This window comes from Cervus canadensis, chromosome 13 (genome assembly GCF_019320065.1).
Source record: "Cervus canadensis isolate Bull #8, Minnesota chromosome 13, ASM1932006v1, whole genome shotgun sequence".
Lineage (NCBI taxonomy): Eukaryota > Metazoa > Chordata > Mammalia > Artiodactyla > Cervidae > Cervus > Cervus canadensis.
Genome location: NC_057398.1, coordinates 56,869,162 through 56,888,227, shown reverse-complemented (window position 1 = coordinate 56,888,227; position 19,066 = coordinate 56,869,162). Strand labels below are relative to the sequence as shown.

The following is a 19,066-nucleotide window of genomic DNA, read 5'->3' as shown; positions in this document are numbered from 1 at the left end:
ACATACAGTTAAGGGAACAGGCAGTAGTAGGTTAAATAACTTGCCTCAGCATACAAAGCCAACTAATACAATCCAAATTCCAGTCATAGACCCTGTTAAACACAACAATGATTTACTCACATTTTAGATGATATTAATGTCTTAAAGAAAGTGAGATTCTAGAAATGTATGCTTTGTTCTGGGGAAAAAAAGCATATTACATTTTTTAGTCTCATATACTCATGACATGAACCTATGGCTAGTGGAAGGTAGGGGTGGACAGCACATATCAAAAGACATTTTCTTGGGCGTTAAACAATTTCAAGACAGGCTTTATTTTGGTCAGTTTATTATGCAACATGCTATTGGAGAATTTATTATAGATCTTCTTTGAGTATGTCTGACAACTAAAATTTACTACTATCTGATTATCTGGATGCTGCAGAAATGGAACCACCTTAACTACTGGAGTGGTATCTATTGGAACATGACTGTAGCTCCTTTTATACTAAAATATGATATAACTCTGGTTGTTATACTTCATAACATTAGATGGCTCATGAAAGTGTAAGGGCTGACATTTTTGCTATTAAGAATTTAGGTATTCAAACTGCTTTCAGAGTAGATTTTAGTTTAGAATATTATTGGCCAGGGGATAACAGGTAACTAAAACTTTATAAGTTTTCCTCTGGAAAAGAAGTCAGTGGAAAATATTCTTGAGGTGATGCTTAATTGCAGTTTTTCTGTTTAAAGTATAGCCCAGTGACATCGTATGATTGTTTAACAGGCTGTGAGGAAAACATCCAGGGAAACGGAGCATGTCAGTTTTCTCCACGAATAGGAAGTTGTGAGACATACCGCCTTTCTCCTCTAGGTGGCGTGAGTTAGGCTCTCATTGAATTAACTGATTTTTTTTTTCTTTTTTTTCCCCCTCAACAACAGGAGTGTTGATTCCATTTAATTGTTGTAACTGGTCACATAACCAGATTGATCTTATAACAATATGTAGTTTAGTGACTGTAAGTAACTTAATTAACAAGGACTTCTTAAAAAACAAAAACTTGTTATCTCTAATAACTAGGTAACTAAAATCATTTTTATGTATTGCTGAAGTCTCTCTGCCTCCTAGCATGCACTCTTTTCTGAATTTATTTCTTTGGTCTTTGGTAAACAGCTTGCCATTTGATAGGAACTGCCTTTGTACTTGGAAAGACACATAGATATAGCTGAAACAATCCAAAAAACCAGAAGTAGAGGTGGTGCAGTTCTCAGGCATACCTGGTTTTGTTGCAGCCTTTACTGTTTACTAAACTGGAAAGATCAACATGTAAAAAGTCAGTATGACATGACCCGGAAGCAGCAAATGACACAAACATTCTGTTCTTTTTTTCTGTACACTAAAATGGGAAGAGGACACTTTATTTTTACCTTGCAGATTCTTTCTCTGTTGCTCACGTTCCAAAATTTAAAAGTGAGGTTGGCTGTACCCAGAATCTTGTTACAAGAAACACTTGTTAATCCCCAGTCATTTTCATCTTCATCTTCTTCTTCCTGTCCATGTGGCAGATGGGCTTTCATTGAGCTCAGAAGAATCTTGACCAGGTACCTTTCAGGGGCTTCACCTTGGGGGTGATGCATGTTTATATAAAGGCTACAATCATACAATTCAGCATTTTCAAATTATAGCTCTGATAGTGATTGCTAGAATCAGTAGCACAGGCAAAGAAAAAAAAGGCTTTAAAATATGCAAAATACTGATATATCCCTCTTGTAGCCGAGAAAAGGTGGAAATTTAACTGATGCATTGTTACAGGTTCAGATTTGAAGGTAGCTTCGTTTTAGGGCGACAGCCTGGGACGGTCCTGGTTTCTTCCTGTTGTCCCACGTGTTGATGAAAAGCGTCCTCTTCCCTCTGGTATTCAGGTTTGTGTGATGAATTATACTGTTGCCCTCGATGTGAGGACTAACCTTCTTTTCTGAGACTTTAACCAAACATCGGGAAAAGTTTGTGGCCCTTAGTCTCCATTTTTACAAACCATTACTACCGTATGGCTTTGCTTTTTACAATATTTATTAAAATATATTTACACTTTGCTTTTTAAAGGACGTATTTGCTAGGTCTTCCTCCTAATGTTTAGAAAAACTACATCCAGGTTTTCTGTTCATGTGCAGTTGCTACTGCCTGTTGGTTCTTGTTTTATTTTCATTGTTTTAATTGCAGGATAATTGAAGCAGCAGAAAGGTAGGGTTGTTTGAAACATGGTTGGTACCTTTGCTTATGGAAATTTACACATTCAAATTTTTCCACAATCTACGAGGCCCACTGAAAGGATGAAAGATTCCTTTAAAGACTGTCTATGTTAAAAGATAAAAATTCCACTTCATGTTGTCCTACTCGTTTTAATTGTGAGACTATCATTCTGTTTTCCTCTTATCCTTTGCCTTTTCTTTTCCTTCCTCATTTTTACATTTTTACTTGGTTCATACTACTCTGTCACCCTTTCCCCCCAGCAGCCTCATTCCAGTCTCTTGCTTTGTGAAGAGTCTGGGGACTGCTGACCTAGTGCAGTCAGTGAAGTAGGAGCAGAGATTTTGTAAAGGCAAGTGTCAAACCCTGCCCTAAAAACTAAGGAAACCTCTGCTGCTGGCTTCCTTTGATCAGCACTAGTGTTTCATCAAGCACATATCCATATTTTACTGTATGACCACTGTCCCCATGACATTCACTTATTTGTATCTATCACTCAATGCTATACATTGATATCAGTCACCAAGTGCTATTTCAGTGGCTGAGTTGCGCCCGGGGCAAGAACCAGAGTAACCAGCGTCTCTGGCTGATTTCTGTAAGCCCTGGCATTGACAGGATACAGGCCTCTGGAGGTTTGTTGGAAATCTGTTGTTGGAAATCTCATGGAGCTGAAGAAAATGTACAGGTGGAAGGGCCCCAAAGCCACCAGAAGTAACTCATCAACTAATCACAGGCCCAAGGTGTAAGACCAGTGTTCCCCACAGTGCATCATCAAAGTGTGAAGAGTTTCTGTCTTTAAAACCTCACAACCTGCTGATATGCTTTGCTTTCCTGTGTCCCTGTCCTGACTTCACCCCTTTATCGTTTACCACCTGTGATCTTCTCTCTCAGCTCTTTTCCTCCCTATCCTTCATCCTATGTCACTTCTTTCTTAAGATAAACCTGTAGATACAGAATGGAAACGATAATTGGATGATTTTTCTTGGGGAAAACTGTATTTCATTATTTTGAGAGGAGAGACTTGCATAGACATGTATACAGAACATGAGACAAAACATGATATGGACCAAAAAATTGTTTTTGAATCGTGTTACCAAAGATAATGGCAACCCATTCCAATATTCTAGCCTGGGAAATCCCCTGGACAGAGGAAGCCTGGGAGGCTACAGTACTTGGGGTCTGTAGAGTCAGATTCTGCACAGTCGGACACAACTGAGCAAGTAAACAAGACAAAACCAAAGATATAAGTTAGAACTTAAAAAGGCTTTTGGTATGTCTTAACATTAAAGAGTTATTTTTCATTTATCAAGTGTTAACTATTGAGAGTAAAATATAGTCAATTACATTAGCTCCATATATTTCTTTTCTGTACCTCCTGGTTTTTAAGGCTTGAAACCATTGGGGAAGCTTTCAGCATTGTTACAAATGAAGTTATTCTTCCACCAGACTTAGGAAGGACCTACTAGGTTATAAACTCTTGTCTGTGATCCTTAGGGGTAAAACTCCTCTGTAGGGGTGAGTAATTGTTTTGACATCAAGCATTTGTTTAGGGTCTTGTAGGAACTGCACGTCAGTTAAATGAATAGACCCATTAATGAGCAGAGAAGGGCTAGCGGTTGAAACAGCTGTACCCTCTACTGCTCTGATCTGGGAAACAAAGAATTCTATTTTAGGGTGTTAAATAATAAGAACTTAAACTGGAATTTGGACTTAATTGGATTTTGGTAATCACTTAGTGTTCTATTCACCAAAAGTGTATTTTCTTATCCTTTCCTCGTATAACTAGTAGGGGCAAAATATCATAACATTTAAAATAACAGTAAGCATGTGCATATAGGAACTGCATGGAAGCATTACCACGAAGCAAATTCTTATCAGCATCTTCCCTGGCTTTTTCATTCTATTTATATTGGGGAAAGATCTGACAAATTGAAGCCATGAGAGAATACAAAAGTGGTCACTAACATTTAATGAACACGTATTAAGTGCCAGGTTGTGTTAGAAGCTCTCTTGGTACCTTGTGTAATTCACAATCATCTTACGTTCTTGGTAACTGTGTGTTATCCCCATTCATAGATGAAGAAACTAACAGAAGGTGTCTGAGTAACTTGTCCAGGATCATAAAGCCAGAAAGTGACAGATATTTGAATCCAAGAAAACTTGAATCTGGAACCTACCTTCTTTTTTTTTCCAACCACAATGCTCACCTGCCACCTTGAGGGAATCAAGATGGTCTGTGGAGGTCAAATACCCATACGGCTATGGTAAACTGGGGAGACGGCTCTTGAAGTCTTACCTGTTGCATCTTCAAGGGACTGCTCACCTGAGTGAGAGAAAGGGCTCCTCCTCTCCTGCTATGCTCAAGACACTGCTCAACCACACCACTCTTACAAACCCCTCCGCTGTTCTCCCTTAAAGTAGCCTCTTATGAATAGGCCAGGAGTCTAAGGAGTTCTAAAGTAAGCAATATGTGTTCAACAAACTAAATATTATGGACAAAAGTGTGTGTATTTATATTGGGAAGGGGGTTGTCAGAAGGATTTATGGCTTAGCTTGTTTTCCTAGCAGTGATGGAGATGGACTTTTGCTGCTTTATCCACACTGGAATCTGAATCCACTTAACCTCAGGTGCGTTTACATTTATATCTTGAAGGTAGCCTCCCTAATTTGAGGGGAGGCTGAACCTATGTCCTTGGCAGAGTATGGTGCCTGAGGTAACCAGCACCTTCCAAAGCCACATCTTCACTCAGTCACTCCTGCTTTATGTTCTGTCATTGCCCCCAGGGTAAGGATATTCAGTTTTCCTCATTTGTGTCTAGCTAGATTAGAGTAGTTTGCAAACTTAACTCAAAGGGATGACAACTTGATGAAACTGCTAGCCCCATGGTAGGGCCTCTTAATTTGCTTTGACTATTGGAATGGTAGCTGGTTGTCTTAACTCCTTTCAAGCTGCTTCAATTTGCAGCTGACCGAAAGGAACACACCTATGTCGATTTATACATAATTTTCAGAATTATTCAAGGTGGTTTGGAACCATTCCTTTATGTCAGAGTTTTCCAATGTGTTTTAATAGGGAAAAATCCCCAGGAGTTCAGAATATGCTGGGTTAAAAGAGTTAAACAGGTTTGTTTTCCGTAAGAGTCAGCCTTTAACATGGTGGGAAATATGAGCCAGTGAGAGGGCAACGGTACCCAGTATCTCCTAAACTTAACTTCATCACAGAATCCTTGTTTATCAGACATGTTCTGGAACCAGTGCTTCTTAGAAATACATGATGGGTAAGAACATGGAAATGGATTCTGTTTACAAAATCCAGCTCTGCTTCTTATACCACAGTCTCTTCATCTGCAAAATAGAGATGATAATAAAAATATTTTATAGTGTCATTGTGAAGATTAAATGAACATATATACATCTAAGGATCTACCGGCTTCCCTAGTGGATCAGACAGTAAAGAATCTGCCTGCAATGCAGGAGACCTGTGTTCAATCGTTAGGTAGGGAAGATCCCCTGGAGGAGGGCACGGCAACCCACTCCGGGATTCTTGCCTGGAGAATGCCATGGACAGAGGAGCCTGGAGGGCTGTAGTCCATGGGGTCGCAAAGAGTAGGACACGACTGAGTGACTCAGCACAGCACAGCACATTACTCAGTGTAAAATGTGTCTGCTACTGTTAACTGCGGCTATTTAACTCTCTACTTACTAATATAGACCCCATACACATGGGAAGTTTAAATTCCAAAAGTTAGAGAAAGTTCCTTGTGACCTTTCTGTAATAAAAGGAACATCTAAACTACAGAATGATATAGTGGCTTTGAGTCTGGGGGAAAACTCAACAGTTGGCAGTTTAAATCATCTGTCTAGTTGGTATGGCTACAGTCATGATGAAAATGTTTTTTGAGTAAAGGTAAAAGAAAAAGAGAAGTGAGCAGGGGCAAGCATTATTTTTATTCATCTCATTTGGACTAGGTTGAAATAGAAAATGTCAAGTTATGAGTAGTGTATAACAACAGACATCAAACACTTAAAATCCTAGCTTCCTGGATATAGGCTGTGGAAAAAATGAAGTTGGTCACTCAGGTCTAGCTGGGGAAGAAGGTGAAGAGAAAGCCTTCGGCAGCAACTTAAGAGGATATCCATTCATTCAAACAGCAAAATAAATGCAATTCATTCTCTGGGTGCACAAGATAAAGTTCTGTTTCAAGTGCAGAACCAGGCTATGAACAACAAACCGTAATAAGCTTTAGGACAGAGGTGCCAGCACAGGTGCTGTGGAATCTCAGAAAACGACCACGAAGAGACCCTGACGCTGGGAAAGACAAGGCAAAAGGAGGATAAGGTGGCAGAGGATGAGAAATTAGATAGCATCACCGACTCAATGAACATGAATTTGGGCAAACTCCGGGAGATAGAGAAGGACAGGGAAGCCTGGCAGCTGCAGTCCACGGGGTCGCAAAGAGTGGAACATGACTTAGTGACTGAACTACAAAGAAGGTGGAGTTTGGATGACCTATCTCAGGGGCCAGCCTGGCCCAGAGTCAACTGTTTGATGCTCATTTGCCTAAGTGTGCGGGGTGTGTGTGTGTCGGGTGTGTGTGTGTACAATATAGAAGGGAAGACTTGCTTCTTGAGCAAGTGATCCCATCTGGGAAGCCGTGAGCAAGCCACACGAAGTAAAAATGGGAGGCTTGATCGCCTGTCCTTCACCAGACGGGTCCAAAATGACTATATAAAGTAAATACCATAAATCACTGTTGTCAGGGCGCACACTGCACCTCCTCCCTCCCTGCCCCTCAGCCATCCTCATTTCCACACCCCCTCAACGGTTCAGGGAGAGCTCGTGGTCTAAGTAAACGAGAGGACTCCTGACTGTAATCCTAGCACGTCACTTTGTTGAAGGCAAACACGTGGTTCAGGGAGAACTTATAAATCTCTCCTCCCAGGCAGGATCGTGATGTTATCTGCTGCCAGCAGAAGGTTCGCTCTGAGGGGAGCTCCAGAAGCTCCCGACGAGAGAGAGAGACAGAGACAGGGAGAGAGAGAGAGAGAGAGAGAGAGAAGGTCAGCCAGAGAGATACTGAGGGACCGAGAGAGAGGCAGAAAGAAGAGACACGGGGAAGGGCGAGAGCGCAAGTGAAGCAGGCCCGCGGAGAGGGATGGAGAGCTAGGATAACGGTCTAGGGAGCCGTTCGGGCGCAAACCGAGGGGGCTGCCCGGCTGCAGAAAGCAAGCAGGAGAGGACCTACTGCGGGCTGCCAAGTGCCTCCTGCCCTAAGCGAGAAAAGCCCACGTGGGAGAGAAATCAGGCGAGGGTGGGACGGGGTGGGAGTCCGAGGGAGCCCCTTGGCCACCCCCCTAGGAATAAAACTCCCCCGCCGGCGCGTCGCCCGGCTGCCGCTGCGGTCCGCGGGCGGCGAGAGCCACGGCGGCGGCCGCCGCTCGCCTGTTGCCGGGTTGGCGCTTGGAGCGAGAGCAGAAGGAGGAGCAGAAGGAGGGAGCTGGAGGCCGGACGCGTTCGCCAGCGGCGGCGGCGGCGGCAACGTGGAGTGAGCGGGCGGGTCGGCGCGCCGGCCGGGGTGTCGGCCCCCGCGCGCAGCTCCGGGAGCAGGATCCTCGCCGCCTCCCTGCGCGGCCTCCGCGGCCCGCGCCGGACCCGGCCGAGTCCCGGGCGCCGAGCGAAGCTCTCCCGCCTCCCCGCCGCGGGCCGGGCTCGCCCCCAGCGCGCGCACCCGGGCGCGCGCGCGCCCACACTCACACCACACACACTCACACGCACACTCACTCACACACTCACACACGTGTGCGCTCCTTCGCTCCGGAGCTGCTGCCGCTCCTGCTCTCAGCGCCGCAGTGGAAGGCAGGGCCGCGCCGCGCCGCTCCTTCTTGAAATATATAAATTGGAGCCGGCCGGCCTCGGCCGCCCCCCTGACAGCGCGGCCCGCGCCCCTCCCGCCGGCGCGCCCGCTGCCAGCCCCGGGACCTTTTCATCTCTTCCCTTTTGGCCGGAGGAGCCGAGTTCAGATTCGCCACTCCGCACCCGAAACTGACATACTGAACTCCGTTTCCTCCTGCTAAATTTATTTCTGCCTAATAGCCACTCGTCTCTTTTTTCCGCCCCCCCCTCCCCTCCATCTCGTCGCTCCAAGAAAACTTTTGCCGACTCCCTCAAGTGCAGGTTTCCCCTGCCCGTCGTGTATTAATATTTCCACTTGGGGAACGACGTTGCCTTTTCTTTTGAAAGGAATTCAAGCAAGATACCTTTTTCTCTCGGACATTGACTCTCGATTGTTTGCAAAAGTTTCGCATTAAAAAAAAAAAATCTACCTGATCTGTACTTTGAGAGTTGCTAGGTTTTTTTTTTTTTTTTCTTCTTACTTTTTTACTTAAAAGAAAAAAAAATTTTTTTCCACCTTTAAAAAAATGCACTACTGTGTGCTGAGCGCGTTTCTGCTCCTGCATCTGGTCACGGTCGCGCTCAGCCTGTCTACCTGCAGCACGCTCGACATGGACCAGTTCATGCGCAAGAGGATCGAGGCGATCCGCGGGCAGATCCTGAGCAAGCTGAAGCTCACCAGCCCCCCAGAAGACTACCCCGAACCCGAGGAGGTCCCCCCGGAGGTGATCTCCATCTACAACAGCACCAGGGACTTGCTCCAGGAGAAGGCGAGCCGGAGGGCGGCCGCCTGCGAGCGCGAGCGGAGCGACGAGGAATACTACGCCAAGGAGGTTTACAAAATAGACATGCCGCCCTTCTTACCCTCGGAAAGTAAGTACCGCTCCTCGCTTCCATTCCCCGGGGCTTAGCGCTGCCCGAGGCTTCCAGAATCGCAGCCACTCCGGGGATCGCCCTGCCCTCTGGGGTCCCCGGCTCGCTCCTTCCCCTTCTCTGGTCCTCCGTCCCACCCACCTCCTTGCCAGCTGTGTGCTTGAGAACATTAGGTTTTAAAACGTGGACTTGCGACTTTATTTTCTCCATTTCTGCCCCCCCCCCCGCCCCCAACGCCCCCGTCCTTTAGAAGGCGTTATTCTCTCTCTCTCTTTTTTTTCTTCTCCCTGGAATTCTCGACTTGGCCACCGGCTAGGAGTCAGCCCTCCTCTGTCAAACTGCAGGCGCTCCCCGGGGCCGAGTTAAACCGGGAAACCTCGGTGGGTTTGTTTTCTTTGCTCCGATTGGCCTGGAGCCCGCCGAACTGGGGCGCGAAGGGTTAAAAAAAAAAAAAAAAAGTGGCTCAAAACGAGCCTCACCGGAAGGCGCCCCATTCCGTGCCGACCTATCAGCTGATTCCGCGAGCCTTCCCTATTGTCTCTAACTCCCCGAAAAAAGTCAGCATCGCCAAGACGAAACCCGATCTGGCAACCCCTCCAAAAACCGACCTCCAACCCCTCAATTCTTGAATCTCTGACCTCGACGGGGTGTTTACATCCCCCCGCCCCCGCCAAGGCGAGATCTTGTAACCACGTCCCCTTTTGATTTCACCTGGAATGGTAGAAAGGACAGCTTCGTTTCTGACTACGTTTAAAAGAGTTTTTCCTTCCTTTTTTTTTTTTTCCAGAATCCTCTCAAACCTGCCTTCTTAAAATCGCCGGTGTAGCAAATCGTTTTTCTTAGGCGTTTATCGTTAATCTTTCTCACTCTGGAGCCCGGTGTTCCCTGCCCTTTCATAAGCTTCCTGCAGTCACTTCGTTGCATTCCTGAATCTCAGCGTAGAGGACAGCCGATTTTTTTTTTTTTTTTTAAACTGGCTTCTCTGAGGGCAGTGTCCTCAAAACCAGCTGGCATACAGTAGCCATGGAAGTGAAATGATTTATTGTTGGAGTTTCTTGGGGGGAAGGGAAGAGGGCAGTTAGCTTAGAATGATTTCCAAGTTCTTAAAAAAAGAAAAAGCAAAGAAGAAGCATATATTGATACCTGAGAGGGTTAAATACCAGGAAGAAGAAAAAGAAAGGAGAAGGAAAAAAAAAAAAAAGCTCCAACTTTTGCGTATTCCAAGTCCCAAGTCGTACACTTTTCATTGGTTGCCCATTTCTCTCCGCCCCTTTTCATGCCCTATATACTCTCTGGCTGCCTTCACAAAGTCTCTGTGTCTTGCCTGCAGAGATAATATGGCCATCTTGGTAGTTTTATCCTAGAGGTTCTAATTGCAGGGTGGTGCTTTTCTTTTTGAATATTTATATTTAGTTTGACAAGTCGTAGTTCCGGGACTTGCCATGTCTTGTATCTGATGGTCTCAGAATATCGGCTGACGTATACAACCCCAGTCTTCCTGGCGACCTCTGTTTTGCTGCAGCAGCATCTCTTGTTTAAGAGCAGAGCTGAGATAGGAGATCCTGGCAAGGGGGTCGATTTTATTATTGTAATTATGACACCATTCACCACAGTGGTGATAATATACACTCCATCTTGGTGATGCGGGGTGGGGGGAAGGCGGGTAAGGAGGGTGGGAGGAAGGAAAGCTTTCTACCTTGGATGGAGCCCTGGAGATATTAGGAAATGAAGTTCATTGTAATTTAGTGCAAAATCATTGAGACCCAACAGGGAGTTGAGTCAGTTTGCTTTCTCTAGCACGTGCGACTTTCTACTGGAATTTGGGCAGGCAGGCAGTTATGTTATGTAGAATCAGAACAAGCCAACCCTTCAGTGTTTACCTGCAACAGCTTTAATGAACTGCTGGTATTTTTATAACACAGAGGAGGTCTGATCTCTTCCTGAGATAGGGGTGGAGAGAGCAAGTTACCCAAGAGGGTGTTCATTCTTTCAAACCCTCTTCAATCTCAAGAATTGAGATGATCCCACTCAGGATCATAATCATCACCAAACTGGGAAAATTCTCAGATTATTAGAATTTCAGAGGTTGGCATTAAAGATGGGTGTGTGGATTCCCTTCTGTTTCCACTCCCAGCTACCAAAGAAATTGAAAACCTCTGATCAGCACAGGATAAAATATACACTATCAGTTTTCCTACAAAGAATGCAGGCTTCTTAAAGCCTGAAAGGAAGTTTAGGAGCAGAAAGTCTTATTAATAGCAGATTTGATACTACTGTGCTAGGACTGTGGATATTTTATAGAAAGTAGGTTAACTGATTTTCCAGCACTTTCTAGTTATACTGGAATATAGAGAACCCTTCCAAAAAAAAGAGGGGAGAAAAGAAAAAAAAAATCACTCCACCATATTTTTTAAAGGGCAAATTGAAAGGACAGCATTGGCTTATATACCAAGTCTCCCTCTTTAGGACTGTTCCGCCTAACTTTTAACTGAAGCTGCTGTGGGGAGGGAGTGCGCCTGTCATTTCTCAAAGGGAATCCGAGGACGGTCACGAGCCCCAGGGATGGAGGCATGGGAAAGATCACTGGTTCATTTTTTACCACCAACTTATTAGCGTTCAGGGAGTGACTTCAACTCAAATATTACAAATATGCTCTAATTATACTCAATGAGCTATATATCATTACAGATTCTTGATAGTCCTTTGCAGGACATTTTATACAGTTCAGACGAATATTTTTAGCAATGCAAAGTTTTAAAAGTAAAAATATAAGAGATATTGTATATGCCTTGAAGCATATTTTGTCTTAAATATTATCCTTGGACCAGTGTACTATATAAATACAGTAAATATGAATAGAACTGGCCAGGTGCCAATCTCCTAGGATAAATTTTAGTCAAGAAGGTATTTATGGGTTATAAATAATACTGTGTCAACATTTGAAGAAGGGGTCTGATTAGTTTTGAATTTATTTGTATTGATCTTTTCACATGCTGTTAGTTTAAGGCTCAAAGTGGAGTTATGCTAAGGTTAATCCACACTTTACCCAGTGGGAATTAGCGGACTTCTCATCCTTTGACAATCCACTGGAATCTCAAGGCACATCTATTCCAAAGACACTGTACTAGGCTTTAGAAATTTAGAAAGAGTGATTCCACTTATTGGAGCAAGAATCCAAATGATTAACAATTGAAATATGTAGACACTTGGACAGTCAAAAAAGGAAAAAGGACGAGACAAAACTTTTTTTTTCTTTCTTTCTCCTCTCTTTCCCATGTAACAAATTTCAGGCAGGTGTTGTGGTTCTTATTGTGGTGATGTTACCGCTTTTGCTATCCCCACCCTCAGGGAATGTTTGGCAATGTCTGGAGACATTTTTGAATGTCATGACTGGGGATGGAGAAGCCAGGGATTGCTGTTAACCACTCTAGAATGCACAGGACAGGTCCTCTTCCCACTCCCAAGCCCCTTACATCAAAAAATCATGAAATTCCCATGTGGAGAAGCCCGGTGACCCTGGGATTTATTTGGGATTGCTAAATTCTGCAGCAGCACCACCTCCAAAGTAATAACCTAAAAACAAAACATCTTTAGGATCAAAAGAACATTAACATAGAATAGACAGATAATCAGTAAGTTTTCTTAAGTAAGTTGGACTATGAATTTCACTCTTTTGTATGATATATAGTATATTTTGATGATCTTAAAGGGCTTCAAAGAGAGACATCAAAACTTCCCATTCATTTAGCCTGAGCAGTAGCGTCACTCCACCCATCTGTAACTTCCGTCAGCAGCAGTATGATATTAGTCAGGACAGAGAAAAAAGAATTATCTTGGATTTTCCTTGCAAGGAAAATAAGCAGCTCATGCTCAGGAAGAGTGGAATCTCCAAGCTACGCAATGGAAGAAAGTAAATAATCATGTTGGTTTATTCTGTCATATTGAATTAGATAAACCAAACTGTATAGCGGGAGACATCATGATGAGGTTTCTTTTGTAACTGACTCACATAAATGCTAAACGTTTAATACCAGGCAATCTTCTTTTCTATTTCCCCTGTAAATTGCCAAGTGAAATCATGGAACATAGAATGGACACAGTAGTAGCACTGTATGGTTTGGGGCAGGGGTGCAACTTACCATTCTATTCATGGATGTATCTTTTCTATGTACATATTGCTGGTGGTGGTGGTTTAGTCACTAGGTCATATCCGTCTCTTGCGACACCATGGACTGTAGCCCGCCAGGCTCCTCTGTCCATGGGATTCTCCAGGCAAGAATACTGGAGTGGGTTACTATTTCCTTCTCCAATACATTGCTGGACTGTCAACCAATTGCCCAATGAAGGAAAATACTAGCAGTTGCTAGAATACAGTAGTATTTTTGCTGGATAGTCAGGGATTATTTTTCTTTTTCTTTTATTGAACTATAGTTGATTTATAATATTGTGTTAGTTTCAGGTCTACAGCCAAGTGATAGGGATTTCATTTTTGAAGATTCTCTGTGTGTGGATGTGTGAGTGAGAGAGACACAGAGATCAAAGACAGACTTGAACCTCTTCCCTAGACTTCCCCAATGACTGAGTTACTAATACACAGCAGACAAAGTTTTAATTCTCCCACTTGTATTGAATTGCATCATTGCTTGTACTAACTCTAGTGCCTAATTGTGGTCACATTTAACTTAGGCCACGTTCTTCTCTTCCAGGGTTTCCTCTTTTCTTTCTTTTACTTTTCAAAGTCTGGGAAAAACCCTAAAAGAAATATAGTGGTTATAACTGAAGCAGTTGGGCGGTCTTTGTTGCCAAGGGAGGCCGCTCTCCTCTTCCGAGGAGTCCCTACAAACCGGATGGAGGCTGGGCTTTGTCAAGCTGGAGGAGTAGGTGGGGACCCGCTGAACTGGCAGAGGCTTCGGGAGCCGGCTGTGTCTCCACAGCGACCCCTGGGGTCGACTCAAGGAACTGCACTTTTTGAATGCTGCCTTCTCCCTAGTGAAAAGTTGATGTAACCCAGGCACAGCCTCTTTCATATAAAAAGATATGAAAGAATGACAGATCCTGTTTCCTAGCGGAAACTGAGATGTGAAAAAAGGGCTAATGACTCACTGTTAATCCCATATCAAATCTGGGTTAGAACAGAGGAGGTCACCGACTGCTAGGCCTTTGCCCAGAGATTACAACACACTTCAGGCTGCATTTTTAGAAGGTTAGGGAAGAAGAGTGGAGGAGACTGCCCCTGAGGGAGATGTGCAAACCGACCACCAAGGTGGGACTCTGGGGGTCCTTCTCCCTCCCTGGTCCCACCCACCCCTTTACAAGTTAAGTATTAAGGGGTGGGGGTGTGTGTGTGTGCGTGCATGCACGTGCACTCAGTCGTGTCTGACTCTTTGCAACCCCGTGGACTGTAACCCTCCAGGTTCTTCTGTCCATAGGGTTTCCCAGTCAAGAATACTGGAGTGGGTTGCCATTGCCTTCTCCAGGGGAATCTTCCTGACCCAGGAATCGAACCTTCGTCTCGTACGTTTCCTGCATTGGCAGGGGATTCTTGGCCACTAGCGCCCCCTGGGAAGCCCAGTATTAAGGTGAGCAGGGCGGGGAAGAGCTCTGGAAGCAGCTCCCTCAGCCTTCCTCATGGACTACTTCCGGTTCTGCTCAGCCTTCCTCGTGGAGCACTTCCGGTCCTGCTCAGCCCTCCTCCTGCAGCACCTCTGGTCCTGAGGGACCCTGCAGAGAGGGTGTGGGTTTCCCAAATGTGCTCATTCTCCCCGTATGCCGAAGGGTGGGCCCATGCTGAACAGCTCCATGAAGTGTGCGTCTGGCCGAGATAAACACAATTTCCATTGTCATTTTGAAACCATACGGTGAGCTTTGTCTTTTAATATTCTTTAAACAAGGATAGTTGTTAACCTAGGAATTGTGTCCTCCAGGTAGTTTCACTTTAATCACATACTAGGGACTCTTTGATGGGTTTGTTTAGACTGCAAAGCTTGCTTCCATCCTGTGTTTGAGAGAAATTCGAGTCGCGCTGCAACCACAAGTCGGTTTCGGTGGTTGTCACTGGTTTCGTTTCTTTTCTAACCTCCGGTAGGTTAGAACGGCTCTGCGCTGTGACCACCACCTTACTGCCAGATGGGCTTGGTGGCCTCAACTCTTCATAAACTCTCCCTGTTGACCTCTTCCCCACAGGCTCTAGATTGCCTTCCTGTTCTTCTCTCTTCTGGAATACCCGTGTGTAGAGTGGGGAACATCATTGACCCATGCCTCTTGTCTCTTCACCTGTTAAGATGAAGAAGATGCTGGCTTCCTAGGGTTGCAAAGGACTGACCATGACCTGTGTAAAGAAGTCCCCAACCCTGCCTCTGACACTTGGTGGACCTTCCTTGCAGGGTACCTATTAATCACTGATTCCCAAACACCATTGATTTTAAGGTGCACCCTTATTTTATGTGCCCTGAAGAAAGAAACATCACTGACAATTGACTATAACATGCCACTGGTTATGAGATATTAAAAAGATATTTTAGAGGTATTCCGATGTGGTTAAAAGTAACGCTCTGGGAACCACTCCCACCAGCCCAGATGTCTCAGGACCTCCATCTCATTCATTTCTGTGTAACTTTCCCTCAGAGGATCTGTTTCCGTGGCTCACTCGGATTGGTCCTTAGGTGATTTTTGCCACCCAAGAGGGTGGGAACAGAGACTGGCGGGGCTGGTAGTCTAGCAGGCCCATCACTGTCTAATCCTAACATAGGAAGGCCTTGAGAATTTTGGCTTTGTGGATAAGATCTCAGATATCTTAGATAACATCCAAGACCTTTTAGGGTCTGGTCCCTCCTTGCTTAGCATTCTGCCCCCAACTGAATCCTCTCATGAAAACCACACTCCAGCCAGATCACTCTCTTTGCCTTTACCCAAAGGGGCCGTTTATTTTCCTGCCGTCAGGCCTTTGTTTATGTTGTTTCTTCCACTTAGAGAGCCATCTTTTAACACCTTTAAGGATCCTTCGAGGTTTAGTGAGTGCCATCCCCTTATGAAACCTTCTTTGATGTTCCTCGTCATATTTAAGTAGCTCTTCCTCGGCACTCTCACAGTCCTGATACTCATCTCTATCTCAGCCTCTTTTCTTTTGCTGTAGGTAAAATCTAGCTGTGTCTTGACCTGACCTGTCTTCTTCATCACTTGGTGACCTACTTCAGAACGAGAACCCACTTGGACTTAGCTATGTTCTTACAGCTGATTGTTTTTGCTCAACCAATACTTAATAAATGAATGAGGGTTTCCCTTTAGAGAATAAGACTAAGTCACCAGAAGAAAGATCTGTGAGTTGAAAGCATTAAGACCAGGAGATGTGGAGAGATGGAAATCTTACCTCCGTTATCAGGGAAACCATGCCTGATGGATCTTGTTCCTATGCTAAAGGCAATACCAGGCCTTTCAGAACCACCCAGTTCCTGTTTCCAGTTTTGCAGATAAGAGTGAAAATGATGGTGATAATGATGATGATGAAAGCTAACCCTCAGCAGGTACATACTATGTGCCAGGCATAGTTTTAAATATTTTACATGTGTGCACGTATTTCCTTCTCACAAGTAACCCTGTATAGTTCATATGAGTATTTTCCCTGCAACATCTGAGGACATGGCTATAACTATTTCTATCAGTGATGTCTTATTGAAAGTCAGGCTTTTAGGTATAAGTAATAGAAGCCCTAAATAGAGACCATTTAGGAAATGGAGAGCATGACTTTTCCTGCCCTCTTGAAAAGTGACATAGAACATCCCTGAAAGGGTGGTGACTTTCCTCTCCTGGCAGGAATTCTATTCCTAGAAGCTCTGCATTCTTTTCCTCCAGAAGGCACTATATTTATGAATCCTTTTCTACAACCCTGGGTCTTTTTTCTTGTTTTTAACACATTCTGCTTTTATCTCTGCAGGCAGCTGATACAAATATTGTGATCTCTCAAGTCTCCTGGTCTTCATCTTGAACTGCCATCATTTCTTTGCAAAACTTTTCTAAATTTGATTGGCAGGAGATTCATCTTGTCTCTTGAAAATTGATTGGGTAAGGCAGGATGGTGTTGTCTAATGAGCACAGGCTTGAGAGCCAGACAGATCCAATAAGTAAAAGAAAGAGAATAAGTAAAAGGGAATTGCACCAGAACAATCTCAGAGGCTGAAAGGGAAAAGGGAGCTTCAAAGGCAAGAAGTCCTACGCCAGGCCGATGGAAGTTGTTAAAATGTGCTTTTGTCTGGGTGAGCCACCTGGCTGTCTCAAACTGCCTCATGGACATTTCAGCTGCTTCCTGCTGAGGGGCTTCCCAGGTGGCGCTAGTGGTAAAGAACCTGCCTACCAGTGCAGGAGACATAGACTCGGGTTTGATCCCTGAGTCAAGATCCCCGGGAGGAGGAAATGGCAACCTACTCCAGTATTCTTGCCTGGAGAATTCCATGGACAGGGGAGCCTGGCAGCCTACAGTCCATGGGGGTGCAAAGAGTCTGATACAACTGAAGCGACTTAACACACACTGCTGAATTCAGATCTTGGCTCTGCCATCGTGGCTTAGTGGCTGGGCTACAACCCCAGCACTTAAGCTGATCTCAGTTTTTTCACTTGTCATGAAGAAGATGAGGCCTGCCCCCTAGGGTCGTGGAGGATGGGTGATGATGTGCAAAGAAATTCCCAGTGTAGCTGCTTCTGGCACTTAACAGGCTTGCTTTGTAGGCAGTTATTATGCATTGAATCTCAAGCACCACTGATTTCACAATGCACCATAATTTCATATGGATCCCTAGGTTGAGAAGATCCCCTGGAGTAGGAAATGGCAACCCACTCCAGTATTCTTGAGAACCCCTTGGACAGAGGAGCGTGGCAGGCTACAGTCCTTGGGGTCGCAGAGTCAGACACGCCTGAAGCAACAGTCTGTAATTTCATATGCCAGTTAGAGCTCTCATTGCCAATTAATTAATTGTAACATGCCATTGTTTCTAAGAGGGCGTTGGGATTTCAGAGGTATTAGAATATGAAAAATACCTAGCATCAGGGAAGTCACATTCATGTTTGTGGATTGGAAGAGGAGCGGTCCATATGTATATAGCAGAGCGCTCTGTTCTAGAAACACATTGAAAATAAAATTAAGAGGGGGTGTGATATCTGCCCTCAGGAAACGTATCTATTTAGTAAACTTTCAGAGCCTCTGACTGGTAATAGCCACCTCTGGCACCAGAAACAGGAGATCTACATCCTGGATTCCTCCCAGCTGGAGTGTCTGGCTAGGCATGCTCAGTGCATTAATATCCGGTTTTCTTTTTCATTCTTTTTTTTTTTTGACATCTCAGGGTGTTGCTAGTTGTTTCAAAGGGCCTGTACATTTCTAGGGAAATTTTTTTGGAAATGATTTTAACTGATCTCTCTGAATATGCATATGAGTTACATAATACTCGCCTCTTTATCTTTCTGGGCCCTAAAGGCTGAAACCCAACAAAGATTGGGGTGCGGATGGGGGAGGATGTTGTTCATAAAAGGCTAATATGCCGAGGGGGCTTCCGGGCAGCTTGTCTCTGGGCCACGCTCGGCCCCTTCTCCCGGGTTCCTTGTCTCATCGCCTCCCCTGTTGAGAGGCTCTATTGAGAAGGTAGCCAGGATGTTTGGACCTCATCTAACTTTCATGACCAGGAACCAGCCACAGCGGTTTCTTCACTGCCAGGCAATTTATTTATTTATTACTTATTATTTTCTAACATTTTTAAAGACTTTTTTTTTTTTTTAATGCAGACCATTTTTAAAAGTTTTATTGAATTGGTTACAGTATTCTTCTTTTTCTTTTTTCTTTTTTTCTAAGTTCTGGATTTTTGGCCATGAGGCATGTGAGATCTTAGCTCTCTGACCAGGGACCCAACCCACAACCCCTGCATTAGAAGGCGAAGTCTTAACCACTGGACTGCTGGGGAAGTCCCAGGCAATTCATTTAGCAACAGACTTCAGCAACAAAATGCCATTACAGGGTAGAAGTCTCCCAGAGGAGGATGGGTGGGAAGAAGTGGAGAGGGTGGTGGGAAGTTACTGCAAAGGGTTTGAGG

At 44.5% G+C, this 19,066-nt stretch overlaps 1 protein-coding gene across 2 annotated transcripts in view; it reads left to right on the top strand.

Moving 5' to 3' along the window:
* Positions 1-7,575: 7,575 nt before the first annotated feature.
* Positions 7,576-19,066, top strand: part of TGFB2 (transforming growth factor beta 2) — a 93,791-nt gene continuing 82,300 nt past the window's right edge. The window contains exon 1 of one of the 2 annotated variants that reach the window (XM_043485977.1): positions 7,576-8,993. In XM_043485977.1, the coding sequence (XP_043341912.1) occupies positions 8,648-8,993 (346 nt within the window). In that variant the 5' untranslated portion in view covers positions 7,576-8,647. The remainder of the gene's footprint in view (positions 8,994-19,066) is intronic. The other variant, XM_043485978.1, reaches the window with a different exon arrangement.